Raw genomic sequence first — 19,476 nt, forward strand, 5'->3', positions numbered from 1 at the left:
TCAACCCACTGAGCAAGGCCAGGGACCGAACCCGCAACTTCATGGTTCCTAGTCGGATTCATTAACCACTGCGCCACAACGGGAACTCCAGCAGTTGTTATTATTATTACTGTTCATGTTCTTTAACCATATATATGCTGCCCAGGCCCTAGCAGAGGGTGCTGAAGAGCTGTCACGAGAATGGAATGAACACTTGGGCCTGTGTTGCCTCACCTAGACCATCTGCGAACACCTCCTTTTGGTATGGTTTTAGATCTAAAGCTTCCCACAAATCTTTACAAGAGCCTTATTTGTTGCTGAATCCTTTCACTCTAACTTTTCTAGCCTCTGTTAGTAATAGAAGCTAGGAAATAGAAGAGGCAAAAATATAAAGGAATCATGTAGGGTGGATGGGATTTAAACAACACAGGGGAACTGCAGCAAAGGTCAGGTTTAAAGAACGCCCTCCAAATGCCTTGGGGGGAAAATGTGTTGATTGAAGGGTGTATTATGTGTAAGAAAAGAATGTGTTCAGTCACATAAAGGCACTCAGCCTTAGTTTCCTGAGCAGAAAGGAGGCAACACAGTAGGTTCACAATTTAAAATGTCTTGAAGAGGGAGTTTCCATCGTGGCTCAGCAGTTAATGAACCTAACTAGCATCCATGAGGACTCGGGTTCGATCCCTGGCCTTGTTCAGTGAGTTAAGGATCTGGCGATGCCATGAGCTGTGGTGTAGGCCGGCGGTTACAGCTCCGATTTGACCCCTAGCCTGGGAACCTCCATATGCTGCGGGGGCAACTCTAAAAAAGCAAAATAAATAAATAAATAAATAAACAAAACATCTTGAAGAGTTTCCATCATGGCTCAGTGGTAATGAACCTGACTAGTATCCATGAGGATGTGGGTTGAATCCTTGGCCTCCGCTCAGCGGGTTAAGGATCCGGTGTTGCTGCAAGCTATGGTATATATCAGAGGCAGCTCAGACCCCACACTGCTGTGGCTGTGCCGTAGGCCTATAGCTATTCTGATTTGACCCCTAGCCTGGAACGTCCTTATGCCGCAGAAATGGACCCACAAACATCCCCCAAAAAAAGTCTTTAAAGTATTTATTATTTAATAAATCTTTTTCCTTCTGCCCCCACCCAGCCATTCTCTCGTTCCACTCTTCTGATCATCCTAAAAGCTGAATACATTCTTCTTCTCTAGGGAGGATAAGAATAAACACTGAAACCAATACACTTGCTCAGGCCTTCATCAGGCACTGTGTTACTGCCCGGCACTGGTCTTCAACAAGCAGGGTCTTCCTAGGGCTCCACGTGGTAGTCTTATTTCAAGGTCTCCAGTGAGTGCATGGAGCTGAAATGGCGCTGTCCATCTAAATACAGCATGGACTCTGGAACACAAGAGAGGGGGCCCTGGAGAAAACTGCAGTACCTAAGCAAATCACTGTACAAACCAAGACCACTTGGGAATAGGGGGACAAGCAGCAAGAAAGCCAATTCAGTGCCAGGTGTGCACTGCTGAGCCAGGGAGTGGACAACGTTCCCCAGCCTTTGACTGGACTGGTCCTGACGACCAGTGACTGCTTTCTGCTGGCACCAGCCTTTCAGACGACGACCAGGTGGCTGGAGCAGCAATGGCCACCTGAGGGCCACAAGGCAACCTGGCCTTCAAAAGCACAATCCCCTAAGGACATGCTCTCAGGCCGGCAGGCATCAGAGTACTTCTTCCAAGAATTTAAAAGGAGAAAAATGTCTTTAAAAGTTCCCCTCATTAGGGACAAGCAGTCATCGCTGCTTACCTCCATATGTTCTGGGGAAAACCAAGGGCACTTCTTTTTCCGACATGAAGGTGAAATGAAAAACATTGGTAGTCATATGCTCTTTATCCTGAAGAGAGGCCACCTCACTGTGTACTCTGACTTGAATGTAATTCTCCTGAGTAAAGCAAACCTAAAAGATGATAGACATGCTAGTCAGTCAACTACATTCACAAGGGGAAAGAAAGCAGCCAGAAGAGCAATGGTGGCTTTGGAGTCTCAAAACCTCTAGGGCCAAATAATTTTTAAAAATGTATTTTATCTCTCATCACACACCTACCTGTGAAGAAAGAAACAGCAATGATCCAACCTCAACAGGTTTCTGAAACATGATATCATCCACGGCTACTATAAACGGTCGGGAACCACTATGAGGGAAAGACAGTGCTTGGGGTCAACTGCAAAATTCACATGATCTCTGGGTTTTCCCTAACAATCAGCTGAAGCAAACTTTATGTGATCGAAGAATAAACCTCGATAAGGAGGAAATAATACCAGTGAGGAATAAATGGTAAGACATGCCCCTGTGACCAGATCAGTGCCAAAATGACTCTATCTTCTCTCTTCTGCACATCAACACTCCCTTTTCCCAGCACCAACTGACAAAGTCAGAGCAAGATCCTTTTAAAATGAAGATCAAACCCACCTGGTACCAGTGTGGCACTTATTTAAAAATACGATATATTCCCAAACACATCCAGACTGGTCCAAAATGTTTCGCTGAGTGGGATAGTGTAACTGACTTCTCAGAAGTTAAGACTACCTCTAACCTAACTCACCCAAAGTTACAAGCAGTAGCCCATCCAAGTTCATACGCTCTTCTCATAAGGAAGCCACCAAAGATCCGATTGAAAATGTTCCGTTCCTATAGGACATAAAATATTAATAAATACAAACTTATGACCACCCAAATCTACAGAAAAAAGAGAGAACAGAGGCCAGTTGAAAGGTGTGTCAAAGATCAGGTCAGCGTCATGAGTCCAAGTGATCCTGTTTAGAAGACTTTTCGCTACATTCCAATACCTGAGGGTGGCAAATATCCAAGCTCTTCAGTTTTGAACTCTCCATCCACACCCCATTAGGAGGCAAAACTCGACTTCGAAAGCTTATAGTCCTGTACAAATGGAGATTGAATAAACCCTGTCAGTGACATGGTTTTGCTGTTGAAAAGTAATTTATTTACAACCAATTCCCAATTTGTTCAAGTAAGTGGAGCTCTGGAGAAGGCCAAGGTTTAGATGCTTTCCCAACCTGGAATCTCGCCATCCTAACTTACTTTGGATCCAGCGTGCTAAGAAACATGTCATGTATGGTTGTCCTCTCCTCAGCAGTAGGAGCCATTTTCAGTAACGATGCGGAGCTGAAGGCAACCCTTCTCCCTTTGTTCACTGGACCAGAGGACAATAAGGAGTTATGATCAGGAGGGCCACACTACAGCACTGGGTTCCTGACCTGGGCTGCCTGGGAGCCTATAAACCTATTCATTATTTCCTGATTTTCAAACAGCCCACTGGAAATTGTAACGATGTTTCAGAGAAGGCTGCTGAGACTACATAAAACTTGCAGCCACTCTTTGCTTTCCGATGGAAATCATATCTGCTCAGTATGAGACCACTTAATATCATGCTGAGAGCCCCAACCAGCAGTTATTTCATTAAGATATATTTCCCACTTCATTAAAAATGAGAAAAATTATTTCACTTAATATTGTATGATCAATAAAACTCTTCAAAGTATGGACACTGTGGAACAAAAAAATACCCTGGACTGGTATGAGGAGTCCATACATCCTCTTTTTTTGTTTGTTTTTGGTCTTTCATCTTTTTACGGCCACATCCGCGGCATGTGGAGGTTCCCAGGCTAGGGGTCTAATATGAGCTACAGCTGCTGGCCTACGCCAGCGCCACAGCAAAGCCGAATCCGAGCCGCATCTTCAACCTACACCACAGCCCACGGCAACACCGGATCCTTAACCCACTGAGCGAGGCCAGGGATCAAACCCGCAACCTCACGGTTCCCAGTCAGATTCGTTTCTGCTGCGCCACAATGGGAACTCCCCACACATACTCTTAAATAATCTCCTCTACAGTACAGTTAATGTGATTTTTTTTTTTTTGTCTTTTTGCCATTTCTTGGGCTGCTCCCGTGGCACATGGAGATTCCCAGGCTAGGGGTCTAATATGAGCTACAGCTGCCAGCCTACGCCAGAGCCACGGCAACGCGGGATCCGAGCCACATCTGCGACCTACACCACAGATCATGGCAATACCAGATCGTTAACCCATTGAGCAAGGGCAGAGACCGAACCCGCAACCTCATGGTTCCTAGTCGGATTCGTTAACCACTGCGCCACGACGGGAACTCCAGTTACTGTGATTTTAAATTGTATCTTATTATGAACAAACTAATATACATTCTCCTTGTCTGAAGAGCTCTTCTTCCTCTGGGCTTTCAAGGATGAGTGGATTTACAAATGCTGGCCTAAAGAGAAGAAAAGAAAAGAAAAAGTTTGACATGCCACTACCTGTAGTAAAAACTGAAGATGTTTGTTTTAGGTACGCTCACTGACTGCTTCACATAAGAACCCCGGAACAATTAGGGGAGTCTTCTGGTTATAGACCTACACTCTATAGGTCTATAACTGTACTCTAGAAAGTTCACATTGTAAAAAGGATGGAGCCACGTGACAAAATGTTTCACCTGATTCAAATTATGAGGTAACAGTCAAAAATAGGTTGCAGGTCATTCTGTAAGACCACTGGCCTGGATTCTAAGTCAACTTCTTAAAAGACAGAAAGTAGTACTATATCTAGTCACTTGTGATGGAACATGATGGATGATAACGTGAGAAAAAGAATGTATATGTGTGTGTGACTGGGACACTTTGCTATACAATAGAAATTGACAAAACACTGTAAATCAACTATAATGGAAAAAATAAAAATCTCTTTTAAAAAGACAGAAAGTGGCAAGGGATTTATTTTATTTATTTGTCTTTTTAGGGCTGCACCCACAGCACATGGAGGTTCCCAGGCTAGAGGTCCAATCGGAGCTGTAGCAGATGGCCTATGCCACAGCAACGCCAGATCCGAGCCACGTCTGCGACCTACACCATAGCTCACAGCGACACCGGATCCTTAACCCACTGAATGAGGTCAGGGATCGAACCTGTGTCCTCATGGATGCTAGTCAGATTTGTTTGGCAAGGGATTTATTTTAAAGAAACATGATAACCATACAGAATACATGGTCCTTAATCAGATCCTGACTCAGAGGAAAAGGCTATAAAGAATATTTAAGGGACAAGTGGCAAAGTCTGACTATGGATCATATAAATTAGATAATATAAATGTATCATGTTAAATTTCTTGGATATAGTAAAAACACAGAAGTTATGTAGGAGAATCACCTTATTCTTAGGAGAAAATGCTGAACTATTTATGAGTGAAGTAGTCACAAACTTACTTTGAAACAATTCTGGGGGGAGTGCAGTGTGTATGTCTGTATTTATTGAGAAAGGGCAAGAGAAAGGCAAACGTGATAAAATGTTACTTGGTGAATTTAGGTGCAGGGTATATGGGTACTCATTGCCTTGTTCTTTCTACCTTTCTGTAGGTGCCAAATTTTTCAAAATAAAACCCTGAGGAAAAAAGATAGTACTTCACTGGTAGAATCTAAAGGTTTGATGAAACAAAAATGCAAACAAAATGGCAGCTTGGAAAATTAGAAAGCAACAGCTGGGAGAGAAACTGGCTGATTCTAGGCCTTGGGACAGGAAATGTACAGGATGAGCCCAAGATACCTCATTGCACCAAAGAGCAGCAAGTTATCAAAGACTAACTGGGAAATGTCAGAAGGGCTTATCACAGGGGTCAGCTTAAAGGAAGGAGCTCCCACTGACCAAAAATGTATACACACTGAGCAAGAGGAGAATAATGTTTACAATTTATTGAAATATATTTAGTGTATTAAAAATCCATGAACTTATAATGATTAATTTTTTAAAAAACCAAAAAAGTAGAAAAACTATGTCATCACAACTAATAAATGTGGAAATAAAGGCAACAATGAAACAATGATCCCGACTTTCCTTTACAAACCAAACTGCCCTAGTTGATAAGGGAAAACTCTTCGTTATAGATCTCCAGCTAGTAAATATAGAAAGAATGACAGGATTTGAGTATTCTTTCACACCTCCCAATGAAAATGATTAAAGCAATGACATTAAAAGCACTGGAGAAAGACTGATGTGGAATTAGCTGTTCAAAGGATGACAAAATGTATTCTGGATACACCTTGTTCCGTATTGCACCTGTATATTACTGCTGATCGGAAGAGGATAAAGTGAACAACACACCGGAAAGATCATTCTGTTGCTACTTGAACCCGCACTTCAATCTTGGCAGTACTGTGAGTGGGACAATCTGTACCTCCTGACAGGATGCAATCTGTGTTGAGATACAGAGATAGCAGCACCTACAGTGTTCTCACCAAACATGTGAAACTCGAACCTAATCAAGGCTTTAGATCCAACTTCAATTTATAGAAAATACTAGGGATAGTAAAGTAAAAAAAAAAAACAAAACAAAACAAAAAAAAACACCACGAGGAAGCAATGAGACGTATCCAGACAGTGGGACACTGTGTAGAACAATCAAACTGGGCCTTTCAACAAGTTAATGATATGAGAGGGTAAGACAGTGTGGACACACAACTATTCTGGATTAAAACAGACTGAAGAGATTGAACAACTCTATGAATATACTAAGAGCCATTAAATTGTACACTTTCAATGGGGGAATTGTATGGTATGTGAATTATCTCAATAAAGTTGTTAACCAAAAAAAAAAAAAAACCCAGACTTAAAAGACACAAAAATCAAGTGTAATTTGTAAACCTTGTTTGGCTCTCAATTTGAACAAATCGTTAAAAAAGATATTTGGAGAAAACTGAATATTAACCGGCTATTAAAATATATTAAGGACTTACTATTATTTTTGTTAGATGTGCTAATGGTAATATAGTTATTTAAGATAATATCCTCATTTTTAAAGTGATGTCTATACTAAAGTATTCAGGGGTAAAATGTCATTATGTCTAAGATTTGCTTTAAAATATTATAAAGAAAATAATATACTTTCAAAAAACAGAAGAAGCAAATATGGGGAAAATGTTAAAAGTCTTAAGTCTAGGTGACTATCTAAGAATTCATTAATGTCTTCTCTCCAGCTGATATTTTTCAAAATAAAAAATTAGGAAAAAACAGCAATTACCGTTTATTTTCAGAATCACGAGCCACCATGACAAACGTCGCACTCAAAACAGGAAAAAATTCATTGTCATGTAACTAGAGAAGGAAAGAAAATGCAGATGTAAGAAATGCATTTATTGTGGGAAGACCTACTGCAATTCTAACAGGCATCATGCGTGCTTTGGGAAAGGCAGCCATTAGAAACAGAGGTCGATTCACTGACCACCATCAGCTGAGAAGCCAGGCACACAACTAGGCTCGGGGGGTCGGTGGTGATGGCAGCAAGACCAAGGAGCCTGTGGCCTTACTGAGGAGAGACACTCCAAAACCCAAACCGTGCACAGTGTGAGAAGTGCTGGAAAGGGAACAAACTCTGGGCCTTGGAGCTGGTCGTGACTGGGACCCAAGGGCAAAGGTCACAGAGGGACCTGTGTGTCGCCATCAGTCAGATGTCCTGCATCTTGCAGAACTCTGGCTTTCTTTAGGCCAACCTGTCCTTACAATGGCACACACTACCCAATGGCCCTCCCACCACCCTCCCAGATACTCTCATTCTCAGGGAATTTGAGGGGGCCATCCACCACGAAGTGTTTCCTTAGCCTAGCACAGGGGCTCCCAAGAAGGGGTAAGATCAGTGAGAATTCTGTGGATTAAGCTAAATATTTACAATGCACAGGCCATTGAAATTTTTTTGGCTATTTTTTATTCCCTAGAAGTCTGTCCTTCCAGGAAAGTCTTAACACAAAGTCAGATCATAACCTGAGGGTACCGCTGGTTTCATTCTCAACAAGCCCATCACTAGTCCTCATCACCACTGCCTGTTCAGGCCCTTCTCACCTTCCCCCTGGACCATGGGAAGAGTGCCGCCAATCTTCCCACGTCCCTCTCGGGCTCAAACCTTTCAAGAGTTGCTCCTCCCTCTCAGCATCTGGTCTAAGCCTGCTGGCACTGTAGATAAAACCTCCACAACAGGGCCCAGATTCCTCTCTAGTGGTTCACCAAACACTCCCCTCAGGACTGCACCTTTTTCTCTAGCCACAGCTAACAGCCTGGAGGTCCTGGAATATCCCCTGTTGTCACCTGAAGGCCTTACCTCCATGCCTGTGCCTGATGCCCTCCTCAAGGCCAGGGCCATGTTTCTCAAGATGCTTCCCCTTCCCCATCAGCCCGCCTTCCCAAGCAGAGCTCATCATTCCCTCCTTTGTTTGCCACCTAAGTGGAAACAAAGTCCTCTCCTTGACAGTGGTTCTCAACATAAGAGAGAAGGATGTCACCCCCTAGGGGCATGTGGAAACATGCACGCTGGTTATGGTTGTCACATAAGTTGGGGGACATTAGCAGTGCAGCAAGGGTAACCAAAGAGCTAAACACCTCATAATGCAGGAGATGGTCCTGCAGAACACACAATATTCCCACACACAATGCCAATAGTGTCCCTGTTGAGAAATAATGTGTGATACTTATTACACACTATCATAGTCATTTATTTGTCTGTCTTCCTACTGCACCAAGAGCTCCTTGAGGACAAAGAGCATTTTTACTGACATTTCTACCCCGGCACTTGGCACAAAGCCTGGCATGTAGTAGATACCTCATCAATGACTGCCGACAAACAAACTCAGTCAGGTAAACTACTGAGCACTACTAGAATGTGAACTCCAAGAGAACGGAACTTTCTGTCTGACTCATTGCTACATATGGACCACACACTAGGCACTCAATAAATCACTGCTAAGTGAACATTAAAAGAACGTGTCTCAGGCAGCGGGCTAGGTGACTCACAGCCAGATCCCGTTGTTGAGGCACACACAGCCTAGTGGAAGAAAAAAGACATGATGGTGCACAGCTCTGTAGGGCAGAGAACAGCAGGTGCCAGGAGAGAGGGTCAGAGGAAGGAACTGAGGAAGACGGCAGAGGAAGAATAGGTACTATGAGTGCAAAGGATCAGGGAAGGAGTCAAGCATGAAGGGACTCAGAAGCCATGGAGCCAGAGCCCACAGAATCCCCGCCAAGGGAAAAGTATAAGCCAGGATACTCACTCGCTCACCTACTGTTTACATTCTGGTTTTTTATCATGAACACCTACTAGTGCCAAGCATCGGCAATTCAAGATGATCAACTCCCTACTCTTAGGACACTCCAAGTCTCCAGTGGTGAGCTCTGAGAAGGGGTGTAAATGGTAAGTTGGAGGGAATACAGTTGCAAAGGTAGACTGGTACTAGTTTACAGAGCACCTCAGATCCTAACTTGTCCTAACTAGTTCGATCTGCAGATGATGGTCCATGAAGATTTTTGAGAAGGGAAGCCATGTGAATGAAGATGAGCTATGGAAGATCTATCTGGTAGAAACGTGTAAAATTAACAGAGAGAACAGACTAGAGGCAGGCAGAGTAATTAAAAGACAGCTAAGGTAGTGAGGGCTTGAATGAAACACAGAGGCCAAGGGGAAGAGGGAAAAAGGACTCCGGAAAGAAGCTGTGGGTGATGAATGTTCAAGACTTCACAAAAGGCTACATGGAAAAGGGGAAAATTAAAGGTAGGAGAAACAGGAGGGTGGCAAAGGGGAAACCAGAGGAGGATTAGGACGCACTCAGTTTGGACTACACTGGACTTGAGGGTAGGTAGCAAGAGCACACGTTGGAGAGAGCTCTAACAGGCACCCCAAAAGGCGGGTATGAAGTCAGGCCCAGAAGAGAGACTTGGGACCATCTCCATAGTAATCATAATAAATTAGTATTACCAACATTTGATTAGTGGTCACTGTGGTGACAAAACAGAAGCTAGAGAAGGCAAGTAATTTACCCACAAACAATAAAGCTGGATGTGAACCTATATCTGAGCCAAACCAGAGGCAGAGCATCTATTGCCAAGCTTCCTCTCTGGAATATAAAAGATCACTCAAGGAGTTCCCATTATGGCTCAGTGGGTTAGGAACCCAACTAGTATCCATGAGGATGCAGGTTTGATCCCGGGCCTCGCTCAGTGGGTTCAGGATCCAGCATTGCTGTGATCTGTGCTGCAGGTCGCAGACTTGGCACAGATCTGGTGTTGCTGTGGTTGTGGCAAAGGCCGGTGGCTATGGCTCCAATTCAACTCCTAGCCTGGGGACCTCGGTACGCCGTGGGTGCGGCCCTAAAAAGAAAAAAGAAAAAAAAGAAGAGACACAGACGCACAAGACACAAATGCTATGTGAGGAAGGAGGAAGAGAGCAAAGTGTTGGCTACAATGCAAAGAACGCCAAAGAGCCAGCAAACCACCGCACACAAGGAAGGCATCTTCCCTGCAGGTTTAGAGGGACCATGGCCCTGCGGAGACCATGATTTTGGATTTCTGTTGTTTTAAGCCACCTGGTTTGTGGTACTTGTTAGAGCAGGCCTGGGAAACCTAACAGTGACCAATCTCATTCATGCTTAACATAACCCAGACTGTTGTGAAATTTTCTGGGGCGAAACCAGGAACAAGAACCTTAACATGGAGTATATATGTTTTGAAAGTTATAAACAGCAAACATAAACCCAAATAATGTTTTTTTTTGTCTTTTTGCTATTTCTTTGGGCCGCTCCCACGGCATGTGGAGGTTCCCAGGCTAGGGGTCGAATCGGAGCTGTAGCCACTGGCCTACACCACAGCCACAGCAACGCCGGATCCTTAACTCACAGAATGAGGCCAGGGATCGAACCCACATCCTCATGGATCCTAGTCGGCTTCATTTCCACTGAGCCACAAGAGGAACTCCTCAACTGTTTTTCTGTGTAAGTGAGTGAGCTATATACGGATAGACAGGTAATAAACTTTTCTTTCACTGAGACCAGCTGGTTGTTTTGGAATAAGGGGGCAATCTTCTGGCACAGACACACCTGGAACATTTGCATCTTCACTTCCATGGATGTCTTCCCAACCCAACTAACGTGGCCACTGAACTTGATGTCCTGTTCTGGGCTTAAGCTCTTCTTACACATATCTACAAAAATAGAAAATCAATGTGAGCCCAAACCATACTCCAAATTTTCTGTACTGTAAGTGGACAACTTCATTTGAACTTTTGGCAAATTCCACTATATTTCTTTTTTGTCTTAAGAACTAAAAATAACTCTTTTAACATACAAAAGAAATCTGTATGTCTTTTTGAAAAGTTAGACAATGCAAAGAATGTAAAAACTACAAGTAGAATCATGCAAAACCCTTCCACCCAAAGATAATTAGAATAAATATCTTGGTATACAGCATTCTAGACATTTTCATATGTAGATATATATACATAAAAACTCCCCATAAAGGAAAATATTTACTCTAAGTAATATTTTGTAACTACTAAAAATTCTAAATATGCATAGAGAACAATATTACTTACCAATCTTGTCCACCAGGGCTGTAACTATTGATAAAGGAGACATCTTAGCTGAGTGAATTTTGGTGTGCTTGTAGCAAATAAGAACTGTAGAAAAACAGAAGAGAACCAAATCAAGGAAAAGCAAATTAATTTTTTAACATTCACAACTTATTCCCTGAAATCCATAAAAAGTCTTACCTGGTTCTGAAGACCTAAACCCCCCATATTCCAGTAGTGGTCCTATCCTAGAATCAAAGACAGGGAAGAGACCTGGGGATCCTCTAATCTGACTGTGTGCTCCAGTTTAGATTTGGTGAAGAAACAGAAGCCCAAAGCCCAGACCCACGAGGGCTACCACTACCACTCAAAAGAGACACAGTGCCTAAATCGGAAAAAGCGTCCAGCACATAAGTCTCAGAGCACCAACCATCTTGAAAAAAGAGAAATAAATCACAAGGACTCAGCTACCACTTTCCTCCTAACTCTTTCCTAATCATGACGCATTACTTCACTCAGAGTTATCCCTCCTTTCCCATTACACCCTAAGTTCCTACACCACCTTGTGGTTACCTGCACACTTTCCATATTTCAGCGAGCATTTACATGTACCAAGCATGGTTCTATGTACCTTACAAATACCAACTCATTCAAAACTGTACTGCATTTCTTGGAGTTCCCATCGTGGAGCAGTGGTTAACGAATCCAACTAGGAACCATGAGGTTGCGGGTTCGATCCCTGGCCTTGCTCAGTGGGTTCAGGATCTGGCGTTGCTGTGAGCTGTGGTGTAGGTCACAGATGTGGCTCGGATCCCTTGTTGCTGTGGCTCTGGTATAGGCCGGTGGCTACAGCTCCAATTAGACCCCTAGCCTGGGAATCTCCATATGCCACAGGAGTGGCCCTAGAGAAGGCAAAAAGACAAAAAAATAAAAAATAAAAAATAAAACTGTACTGCATTTCTTTAGTGGCCTCCCTACTTTCCCTATGATTCATTCAAATTTGTATTATCAATCCTCAAGACAGGTTCTGTGCTCCAAATACATTTGCTGAGTAACAATAAATCCTTCCTGAGTTCCTGTCATGGCTCAGTGGTTAATGAACCTGACTAGCATCCATGAGGATGTGGGTTCGATCCCTGGCCTCGCTCAGTGGGTCAAGGATCTGGCATTGCCATGAGCTGTGGTGCAGGCTGCAGACGCGGCTTAGATCCTGTGTTGCTGTGGCTCTGGCATAGGCTGGCAGCCACAGTTCCAACTGGACCCTTAGCCTGGGAACCTCCATATGCGGCAGGTACGGCGCTGAAAAAGACAAAAAAAAAAAAAAAAAACAATAAATCCTTCCACCCGTGCACCTGCTAAAGGGTATATGGGGGATATAAGGGGCAAAAAGCAAGTAACTCCATTTAAAAACCTTTGTGGTGCCCAGAAATTATATGTGTCTGACCTAAGGCAACATTAGTGGAAATGAGAAGAAAAGATCCATTGGTGGAAATGAAGAGAAAAGAACTAAGAAGGCAGGCTTGACAAGACTTGAATAAACTCAGGTTTCTAACTTGCATGAATGAAGATAGTGTACCACTCACAGAGAAAGAGAATACAATACAGGGAGAGCAGAATGGGCTATCTTCAACACGTTGAATTCAAGAAGCCCGGGGCACATCCAAATGAATATATCCAGTAAGCAGGAAGACAAACTGGCCTGCAACTCACCAAAGCAAGCCAGGAAATGTAGCCTCCTAGGTATTCCACACACTGAAAGCAACGGAAGAACTGGGAGCAAAGGAGAGAAAGTGCAGATAACAACAAAAAAGAGCAGAAGACAAAACTCTGGAGATGAGAGACATTCAAGAGATCAAAAGAGAAAGAGAAGCCTACAAAGGAGCCCAGGAAGGAGAGGCCCAAGAGGAGGGGAAATGTCACCAAGACCCTAGAATGAGTTCAACATTATTAGGAGCCTCAAAGGGGATCAGGTAAACCCTGAGAAGTCCCCGTGATATCATGCAGAAAGGGGGTCATGGAGAGCTTGGTACGAGTGGCTCAACAACACAGAGGCAAAGCTGGAACATGGCAGACTGGGAAATAACAGGAGAGCAGGAGACAGAGGCAATGAGCAGAGTTCCTGTTGTGGCACAGTGGAAACAAATCAGACTAGAAACCATGAGGTTGCAGGTTCAATCCCTGGCCTTGCTCACTGGGTTAAGGATCCAGTGTTGCCATGAGCTGTGCTATAGGTTGCAGACGTGGCTCAAAATCTGGCATTGTTATGGCTGTGGCGTAGGCCGGCAGCTGTACCTCCGATTTGATCCCTAGCCTGGGAACCTCCATAGGCCACAGGTACAGCCCCAAAAAGCAAAAAAATAAATAAATAAATAAATAAATAAATGGGCATTCCCATGGTGGTTCACTGGATTAAGAACCCAACAATGTGTCCGTGAGGATGTGGGTTTGGTTTCTGGCCTCGATCAGTGGGTTAAGGATCTGGCATTGTCACAAGCTGTGGTGTAAGTGGCAGATGCAGCTCAGATCTGATGTTGCTGTGGTATAGGCCATCAGCTGCAACTCCGATTCGACTCCTAGCAGCCTGGGGACTTCCAAATGCTGTGGGTGTGCCCCCCCCCCCAAAAAAAGAAACAAGAGTGAATCCGTGGTTGAATTAGAATTGGAACTATCAGCATGAACCCAGGATTCTGATAGGTAGGTAGGTAGGTAGAAAGAAAAAAAGAGAGAAAGGCAGGCAGGCATAGATGTAAATGTACATTTATGTGCATATATTCCCCAGTCCGTCCACTTTCTAAATATCCATTAAAAAGTACCAGGGGGAGCTCCCATCGTGGCTCAGTGGTTAACAAATCCGACTAGGAACCATGAGGTTGCGGGTTCGATCCCTGGCCTTGCTCAGTGGGGTAAGGATCCGGCATTGCCGTGAGCTGTGGTGTACGTTGCAGACGTGGCTCGGATCTGGCGTTGCGGTGGCTGTGGTGTAGGCCAGCAGCTACAGCTCCGATTAGACCCCTAGCCTGGGAACCTCCATATGCCGTGGGAAGTGGCCCTAGAAAAGGCCAAAAGACCAAAGAAAAAAAAAAAGTACCAGGGTTCCTTAGAGATTTGGCTGATTCCAGGACTAGAGCAGGGAAATTACCATTGACCTTAGAATGTGCTAGAAAGTGAGGAAGTGCTCAAAGAATGATGGGGACATATCCAAAAAAACAAATGCAGAAGCCAGAATGAAAGAATTGAAACAGTTCTGGGACAGTTTGAGCATAAAAATAGATGATAGAAATGTATTATAATCCATTGAGTAAAAGAGGAATCCCTGAGTCCATACTGATTTTAAAACAATTGATAAAAGTCTGATGAGGAATGGGATATCTACAAAGCCTCAAGGTACCTCCCTACAAGGTATTTATCAATTACAATGAGGAAAAGAATAACTTTACAGCAAAGAGGCCTGGCAGACACCACCACCATCAAGGAATCAAAGTTAACATCACGGTGATGGGACAAATTAGAATTATGCAGCACTTGATAATATGCAACAAAAACACAGCATCCCTTCTGTGACACTCCTGCCAAAGATGCAAGTCCTGAAACTAATACTGGGGAAGCATCAAACAAACCCAAACACCTCACACCAGTCAGAAAGGCCCTCATCAAAAAGTTCACAAACAATAAATGCTGGAGAGGGTGTGGAGAAAAAGGAACCCTCCTACACTGTTGGTAGGAATGTAAATTAGTACAACCACTATGGAAAACAGTATGGAGTTCCTCAGAAAACTAAATATAGAACTACCACATGATCTAGGAATCCCACTCCTGGGCATATATCTGGAGAAAAACATAATTCAAAAGGATACATGCATCCCAGTGTTCACTGCAGCACTATTTCCAATAGCCAAGACATGGGAGCAAACTAAATGCCCATCAACAGAGGACTGGACAAAGATGTGGTACACATACACAATGGAATATTACTCAGCCATAAAAAAACATGAAATAATGCCATTTGCAGCAACATGGATGGATCTAGAAATTATCATACTAAATGAAGTCAGAAAGAGAAAGAAAAATATCATATGATCATGTTGCAACAGAAGAAAGGGTGGGGGAAAAAATGTAATTGTAATGTATATATGTAAGGATAACCTGACCTCCTTGCTGTACAGTGGGAAAATTAAAAAATATTAAAAAAAAAAGAAAAATATCATATGAGATCACTAATACATGTAATCTAATAGAAATGAAACAACAGAATTTATAAAACAAAAACAGACTCAAAGACTTAGAAACCAAATTTATGGTCATCAAAGGGGAAACATGGGGGGAATAAATTAGGGGGTTGGGATAGATATATACACACTACTATATATAAAACAGATGGGTAACAAGGACCTACTGCCTAGCACAGGGAGATTTTCTCAATACTGTGTAATAATCTATTTGGGAGAAGAATCTAGAAATGAATGGATATATGTATACCTTATTAACTTTGCTATACAACTGAAATTAAAACAACTTTGTAAGTCAACTCTTTTCCAATAAAACATTAAAAAAAACCCAAACTGAGAGAAATTCCACCAAAGAATGGGCCCATAACCTTCCAAAGTGTCAAGGTCATGAAAGTCAGGGAAAGACTGAGGAACTATCCCTGACACAACTAAATGCAGTATGTGATTCAGAACTGGAAAATTCTGCTATAAAAGACTTCTGACAAAGCTGAATGGAGTCTGAAGACTAGACTGTCTAAGTTAATTTCTTGATTTTGAAGGCTGTATTTTGGCTATGAGGACACTGTCCTTGTTTGTAGGAAGTACATGGGAAAATATTTGGGGGTGATGTGCACCATATCAGCAACATCCTCTCACATGATCCAGGGAAGAACAATTCTTTATACTCTCCAACTCTGGTAAATTTAATTAAATAGTAATGATAATTCAGAAGTAATAGATGTCCTTCTTTTTCTACTTTTAGAATATCTTCATTTGGCAAGTTAGAAAGAGAAAGACAAATACCATATGATATCACTTATATCTGGAATCTAATAGAAAGCACAAATGAACATCTCCACAGAAAAGAAAATCATGGACTTGGAGAATAGACTTGTGGTTGCCAAGGGGGAGGGGGAGGGGGAGGGAGTGGGGTGGTTGGGGAGCTTGGGGTTAATAGATACAAACTATTGCCTTTGGAATGGATCAGCAATGAGATCCTGCTGTGTAGCACTGGGAACTATGTCTGGTCACTTCTGATGGAGCACAATAATGTGTGAAAACAGAATGTGTACATGTATGTGTAACTGGGTCACCATGCTGTACAATAGAAAAAAAATTGTATTAGGGAAATACAATTGTATTAGGGAAATACAAAAAATAACAATAATAGTAATAATAAAGAATATCTTCATTTGTGCAAGTTAAAGAATAAAAAGATCACTTCTAGCCCAAGGATTCAAAATATTGCTGTAAGTACGTATTTAAAAATACTAAAATAGTATCAGTACCTCCTAAGCTGTCAAGATCCTCAAGAATCCTGCCAAACCTGTGAATTAAAGAAAACTGTGATGAAATGAAAATCATGATGATATCATTTTAAAAAATAACACACTGTGGGGTGATAAATAACACTTACTAAAAAGTGATTATGGTGATGGCTGCACAACTCTGAATATACTAAAAACCAAAACATCACACGCTTTAAATAAGTGAACAGTATGATGTGTGAATTATATCCCAAAGTTATAATAAAGAAAAGAAATAAAATTTTTTAAAATGACACAAACAAAAATGGTGCTGTTACCTTACGGTGTTTTGAACAGTCAAATATTTCTCTCGCAATTCAGGCTGACTGCCCAAAGGCAAGAGAACTTCGGTATAACTGTCTTTCATTCTCCTAGATGGCAGTGCTTTTTGTGACTCAGCCAGAAAACTACTCAGTAATTTTCGTTCCTCCATTGCTTTCACATGGTCTCTGAGAAGAAAGGATACAAGCTTCATGAAACTGAGGACAGTGCTGTCCCATGACTCCAGTGACAAAAGGCCAGTGAGACGCCATCAAAGGAGGAAAGAGCAGGTCTGGACCTACCTTGTCTCCCTTTCCTTCCCTCCCTTCCCACATGCCACTTGGTGAAATTAAAAATTTCAATTAAAATTTCTTAGGCTAGGAGATAAGAAAAACATACTCATAAATGATAGAGATATACCCAAAAGAACTATATATCTACCCTCATCAAAATATGTATTCAGGAGTTCCCATTGTGGCACAGCAGAAATGAATCTGACTAGGAACCATGAGGTTAAGGATCTGGTGTTGCTGTGGCTCTGGCATAGGCCTGCTGCTACAGCTCTGATTTGACCCCTAGCCTGGGAACCTCGATATGCCATGGGTGGGGCCCTAAAAAGCAAAAAAAAAAAAAAAAAAAAAAAAAGTGTATTCAAAGAATAGAATCTTTGAAATCAAGTTAAAAATACAGAAATGGATATAATAGTGTATATAAAGAACAACATGGCCACTGAACTCAAGAGTCCCATTTCTCACCTTGACAAGTCTCATATTCTCTGTGCCCCAGCGCTCTCTCTCTCTCTCTCTCTGCCTTCAATTTTAGGAAAGAGAGACAGAGGAGGAAAAATGGGGTGTATCCAAAAGAACTATGGAGGGCAGAGCAAAAGATAAAAAGGAAAAGAACATGAGAGGAAGACAGAAAGGAAAGAAAAAGAAGAGATGATTAAGACAGAAGAGAAGAGAGAGACAGGAGAAGAGCAAACTAAAATGTTGACAGCATCATTAATTAAGCCGTCTCTGTGAGCTTTACTTATGAAGTATTGCCAGAAAGCTGTAGCCTACCAAAATATAGGGAAGAGAGGATCAAGGTAAATGGTACCAGGTAGGAGTTCCCATTGTGGCTCAGCAGAAATGAATCAACTAGTATCCATAAGGATGCAGGTTCGATCCCTGGCCTTGCTCAGTGGGTTAAGGATCCAGTGTTGCCATGAGCTGTGGTGTAGGTCGCAGATGTGGCTTGGATCCCGTGTTGCTGTGACTGTGGTGTGTAGGCCGGCAGCTGCAGCTCCAATTGAACCCCTAGCCTGGGAACCTCCATATGCCACGGATGTGGCCCTAAAAAAAAAAGACAAAGACCAAATAAATGGCACCAGGTAAATCTGGAATGTGGAACATTCAAAAAGACATTTGGCATGGCCTCTTTAAAAATCAGGCTCATGGGGAAAAAAAAGGAATTAGAAGTATCTATTATTCTAGATTAGGAGAGACAAAAGAATCATAAATACCAAATGGAATATGCAATCTTTTATTGGATCTTTATTTTTTAAAAAAAGCTATAAAAGCTATTTGGGGAACAGGTGAGGAATTCTGAATGTGGATGAATAATGTATTATTAGGGAATTACTGCCAATTTCAGTATGTAAAAGAACATCTTCTTGGAGGCACATAGCAGCTGAATTTGTTGCAGAGGAAAATATATTTATTAATTAGAGATGTACTGGAATATAAGTGGAGCTGAAGTGTCATGATACCTATATAGTTCTGCCAGTATATGTATACCGGCAAATCTGGAAAACTGTTCAAAAGCATCTAATTCAGAGTGGGAACATACATATTCATTTTTTTTGACTTTCCAATAAATTGAAATTTTTCACATAAAGAGATAAAAAGAAGTTAGATAATTTTTATGTCAATAATAGATTATTGTTGTTATTGTGCTTTTTCTTTTATCTCATTTTAGCCTCAAAATTCTCTGCACCAAGAGGGATATTCTTCTATTTTACAAGAAGGAAATAACTGAGAGAAAGAGAGAGACTGTATGGGAGATCTGGTTAACTGTGAACTGACAAAAAGCAATAAAGTAGTCAGGCTGCATGAAATGGAAAAACCAGGAAACTCGGGTTCAAGTCTCAAACCCTGGTACTTAATTGCTCAAGGTCTGAATTTCAATCTCATCATATTCAAAAAAGGAGTAGGAACATATGCCATAAACATGTCAAAAGCTTCACCAAGAATCAGTGAGGTGATACACCTGAACACACTTTGAAAAATGTTAGGTTCTTGTAAATCACATGATTTTATGACAGAAATGCATTGGTTGATGAATA

At 42.1% G+C, this 19,476-nt stretch overlaps 1 protein-coding gene across 4 annotated transcripts in view; it reads right to left on the minus strand.

Annotated features, from left to right (window-relative positions):
- ACOT9 (acyl-CoA thioesterase 9) overlaps positions 1,070-19,476 on the minus strand; it is a 28,897-nt gene continuing 10,490 nt past the window's right edge. For all 4 annotated transcript variants that reach the window (XM_013986010.2, XM_013986011.2, XM_005673498.3 and 1 more), the window contains 12 exons: positions 17,168-17,338; positions 16,872-16,909; positions 11,402-11,485; positions 10,908-11,011; positions 7,073-7,146; positions 4,213-4,280; positions 3,076-3,187; positions 2,823-2,913; positions 2,579-2,664; positions 2,080-2,167; positions 1,782-1,932; positions 1,070-1,373 (listed from right to left, as the gene is read on the minus strand). In XM_013986010.2, coding sequence (XP_013841464.2) covers positions 1,306-1,373; positions 1,782-1,932; positions 2,080-2,167; positions 2,579-2,664; positions 2,823-2,913; positions 3,076-3,187; positions 4,213-4,280; positions 7,073-7,146; positions 10,908-11,011; positions 11,402-11,485; positions 16,872-16,909; positions 17,168-17,322 — 1,119 coding nt within the window. In that variant the 5' untranslated portion in view covers positions 17,323-17,338 and the 3' untranslated portion in view covers positions 1,070-1,305. The remainder of the gene's footprint in view (positions 1,374-1,781; positions 1,933-2,079; positions 2,168-2,578; positions 2,665-2,822; positions 2,914-3,075; positions 3,188-4,212; positions 4,281-7,072; positions 7,147-10,907; positions 11,012-11,401; positions 11,486-16,871; positions 16,910-17,167; positions 17,339-19,476) is intronic.

The sequence above is a fragment of the Sus scrofa genome, chromosome X (genome assembly GCF_000003025.6).
Source record: "Sus scrofa isolate TJ Tabasco breed Duroc chromosome X, Sscrofa11.1, whole genome shotgun sequence".
Classification (NCBI taxonomy): domain Eukaryota; kingdom Metazoa; phylum Chordata; class Mammalia; order Artiodactyla; family Suidae; genus Sus; species Sus scrofa.